General features: G+C 48.1%; 1 protein-coding gene across 1 annotated transcript; it reads left to right on the top strand.

Annotated features, from left to right (window-relative positions):
• Nucleotides 1-1,729: 1,729 nt before the first annotated feature.
• On the top strand, nt 1,730-2,050 carry T265_02964 (hypothetical protein; the record flags this gene model as incomplete). Its single annotated transcript, XM_009167343.1, has 1 exon — nt 1,730-2,050. The coding sequence occupies one exon, from the start codon at nt 1,730-1,732 to the stop codon at nt 2,048-2,050; it is 321 nt and encodes a 106-aa protein (XP_009165607.1).
• Between the last annotated feature and the right edge of the window lie 2,106 nt (nt 2,051-4,156).

Raw genomic sequence — 4,156 nt, 5'->3', positions numbered from 1 at the left:
CAACTGAGCCGCCTCCAGTTGGTTCATCCGGTGTCCTTTGCCTTCTCCCCCGAGGTTTTCCCACACCAGTGCCAAGACCATATAACGCGGTAAAAACAAGTTTTACGAACCTCCTAAATTACCAAGCTAGCACAAAAATACAACGTACTCTGTCAGTGGTAGCACCCTTTCGGTGCCTGGCTGCCAGAAGCAAGCACGAGGGTTGGGATACTGCCAGGTCGCTCAAGTATAAACAGGAGCAGTCGGGATGCCGAAGTTGGGTCTGAACCGCAGACCTTCTGGCCCGTAAGCTGACGTCTTAATCACTGAGTTGTCTCAAGCCCAATCCTACATCATAGGTTGGTCTTGTGGAGTTGTGGGTTCTGGGAGGCCAACAACGAATAAGCAGTTTCAGGGGAGGTGAGTTACGGCCGACTGCTCCTTTCCGAGCACGTCCCCAGGCCATGGGTAGTACACACCCTTTAAGATGCCAATCTGATGTTGGGTGTGAGAAACTGGCCTCGACTAGTTACCTGAACTGTACTGAATACACTAGTTCTACTGGTAATTGCATAATTTTGAATCTGCAACTGAAAGCTGTACAAGATGGATGATAGGAAGTATCAGTGACTTTTCTCTAAAGAGACATCATCCTTCTAGATGGACATCGCGACGAGATCGTCAACGTCTTGTCCAAGGACAGCCCAAGAAAAATGCAGGAACGAGCGATATGGGTCACAGTTGCACTCCACACTAAATCACCATGTCTCTACGTGGCATCGCATATACCTGATGTGGACTGCATCAAGTGTGTCCGGCGATCGGCGGATCGTCTGATATTCGTTGAATATATCGGATTCGAGGTATAAAATTTCATAGGTGATGAAATGGTGCCCCAGTGTTTCCTAACGATGAGATGTGGGTTATCAGTGGTCTCAAGACCCAGCGGCCGCCCTGGAAGCCGCGGTCACCGTATGCAATTCGTAAGAGTCACTGGCGCTTTTTGGCGACAGAATCCTCTAAATACCATAAAATGCCATATTTCGTAGGACTTGTTTCTCAATACATCTTCAACGAGTGCAACACCAACAAAGTCCACCGTACGGTGACTACGTAGTCACAGGTATAATCCACGCCACGATCCGACGGATAACACACTCAGAAAGAACTCGCCGAAGTGTGGGCGACCCGAGAAACCGTGGCCTACGTCAGCTGGAGTGGTGTGAGGGTGCCCGCGGGCTATGCTATGATAGGTCTGAACATCAACCAATCAAAATTGAATGGATTTTGGTCGAGGTCGCTTGCAGCTTACGGGAGTTGCATGACTAAAGTTTCACTGAATTTTGTTTAAACACGGAGTGCGTAAAGCTAACGCTTTAATATATCCGATATCCTTATTGGATTTAACCAAGGCTTTTTCGTATCACTGTTTGACCCATCCCTCTCGACCCCCATGCACCTGCCCCCATTCCCTCCAACTCAATGCTTAGGCTTTGTATCCGCTCCCGTTCATTTCGTAGGAAAAAACATCGTGGCTGTACGACCCCTGTGGTTTTCGCACATCCCGGGAACTATATTCTATAATGCACCTTCATTCTTAAGTTTCCACTCACCGCACCATATTCCTTTCCACCCTGCTCCGGTGGATTTGATTTTGGAAACGATTGAGTGAGCACCCCATATGTAACGGAGGGAATAGACACTAGACCAAATAGGTCAGGTCAGCAAGGCCCTGTATTCATCGAGTCGGATGGCTACAACAACCTTCACTCCTCCATGGTTAACTGGCCCAACCTGCGTCGGCAGGGGGGGTGAATGTGGACAGAAGACCGTTCACATATCCTCTGTTTTCTCGGAAGAATTCCGCTTGGCTCCGCGCGGTTCGGCCCTCGCTGAAGACTTGAAAGTTCAGCCTAAAGTAAGACAAATCCCAGCCAAAAACTGCGAGTCCGTTCCAGCAGCTTCAGATCGACGGTCTTTCCATAGGCTTCAGAAAAACGTCCAGAAGTCGGTCAGGAAAGCACTGTGCCCTCAACCAGCTGTTGGACTTCCCATATCCTCACCACAATAATCTTCAACGCCCCTCCCTCCCGCTTACTACCGGCAGTGACAGCAACAACAGAGGAGAATACTAATGCTTCGTTGCCTCACAACCATACCGATTTATCTGAATAAGGGCTTATGCAGCAAAGACAAAAGAACCGAGGCAGGGGGAGCATCCAAGCCCAGCCTATGGCAGACATCTGAGGTGCCCAGGCCACGTCACTCGGTCGGACAAGCTGTATAGGAATTGACAACACGAACGCTACTGCAGCCGATTGGCTACCATGGTGCTCAGTGCTCCCAGTCTAGCGCAGTCAGGGCACATGGACATCATTCTGGGTAGCATACAGCACCTATAGCGTACAAACTTTTCGATATACCTTCACTCCCCTCCGCCACCTCATCACTGTAGGCCCTGTACCCAGGATTTTGCATCATAAAACCCTCGGAACGTAACTCGCCTTCACATTTGGTTTGCGTCTTGATCCGTCGACCCACATAAATTTACCACTCTCCGGGAACATCGCAGGTTTACTTTTATTCTACCCAGGTGAAACACGCTCCCTAGCATGCGCATACTGGAAATGGCTTGGTGATAACGACAAAATTTGTTTGCGTTCTGTCATTTTTCTTATCCGGAGGACCCATCTCAACCTTAATAATTTTTACCTTGCGCAACTCAGTTAGCTCAGTCGCTCAGTTACAACTCAGGTCTCGTTCAGGCCCTGTATTGAAACAGCCCATCGCTATACCTCACACACTTGGGTTCAGCGACCAGTTGCCTAGCAGCCGCCCAAGTCATGGTGATGCGAAAACTTCTGTTTTCGACAGATTACCCATTACAGATCAGGATTGTCTATCTACTTTGCTGCCCGGCTTTTTTTCACGATCAGTGGCTCTTGCTTGCGATTTTCATGATATTCGATCAACTTTACTCGCTGCCCCGTTGAGACTGCTATCGGTGTCAAGCTGGCGATCACCTGTGCTTTCGTCTTCGAACATGCGTGTAATTCCTACCCTATGTACATTACCATAAGAGGTCTGACCGAGAAATTCATGCCCTTCCAGCTGCCGCACGAATATGAACCCGGATGCGGGTACTAATCATTCGGGTCTTCGAGCCTGGGGCATGTTCTGACACCCATGTTTACTGTACTTGTTGTTATGTACGTTGTGTTTTGATACAACCCATTTGTTCACCGGAACCAGAAGTCAGATGCCCCCGTAGCCCTGATGGACGCATGTCCATTTCGGTTGCAGGCAAAAATCTCCCCAAAGGCTTTCGAAATATTGACCATTTATTCATCCTTTGTTAAGTTGTGGAGAGGATTGCCGACCGATTCTGACTAATTTCCGGAGCAACCCATAAACCGCATCAAGTTCACATGGGGCCGCTCATATCGAGCAGACGTACCCAACCTCCCATCAGCCTCATCAAAGCCGCGGGGGGCCAGAATTTAGACCGGCTGCTTTCTTTGCTGATTCCGTCGTTTCTCTGACATGACCTAAAATAATGCGATAGCCCTGCCTTCCATGGTTTATGTGGCTTTGAAACTCATTTTAACAAACTCCATGATGAACCATCGATCTGCGGCCAGAACTGTTGGTATTCCCTTGGGAATCCATCAAGAAGTGAACCCTAGTGTATTCGTGGATGCGTCAAGCGCGCTAAGATTTCTTATAAACAATCCTGTTTCTGGTTGTTCATCCGGAAATACGCCATGCACATCGAATTTGCTTTATTACGGTTCTACGGACGTTTTGTTTAAGGTGACCAGCAATTCAAACTGTCAGTCTTCACTAGAATCGTAGTTGCTTAGCACGAGGTCGAGTTATGTTTCCCTATCAAAAGCGCATGGGTGCCCTTCGATACGCCGGCATACGTGGTTTTTATTTAATTTCATATCGTTTTCCTGAGTGTCCGTGCTCGGTAGCCCTTACACATATGGGTCGAGTGGTAGTCTCACCCAGCATTTGTGCACTCAGCAGATAAAAGCAATCAGCACTCCACAATTTAATATTGGCCACAGTAACTGCGGTAATAATATCAGTATTCTTAAAACCAGTTTTTGCCTTCAGCTTTTCAACAAACTACTGGCAGCGAAATGAGAATACTGGATTCAGAAGTCAGTTA

The sequence above is a fragment of the Opisthorchis viverrini genome (genome assembly GCF_000715545.1).
Source record: "Opisthorchis viverrini unplaced genomic scaffold opera_v5_39, whole genome shotgun sequence".
NCBI lineage: Eukaryota > Metazoa > Platyhelminthes > Trematoda > Opisthorchiida > Opisthorchiidae > Opisthorchis > Opisthorchis viverrini.
The sequence above is the reverse complement of the archived record's forward strand: the minus strand, read 5'-3'. Positions and strand labels throughout refer to the sequence as shown.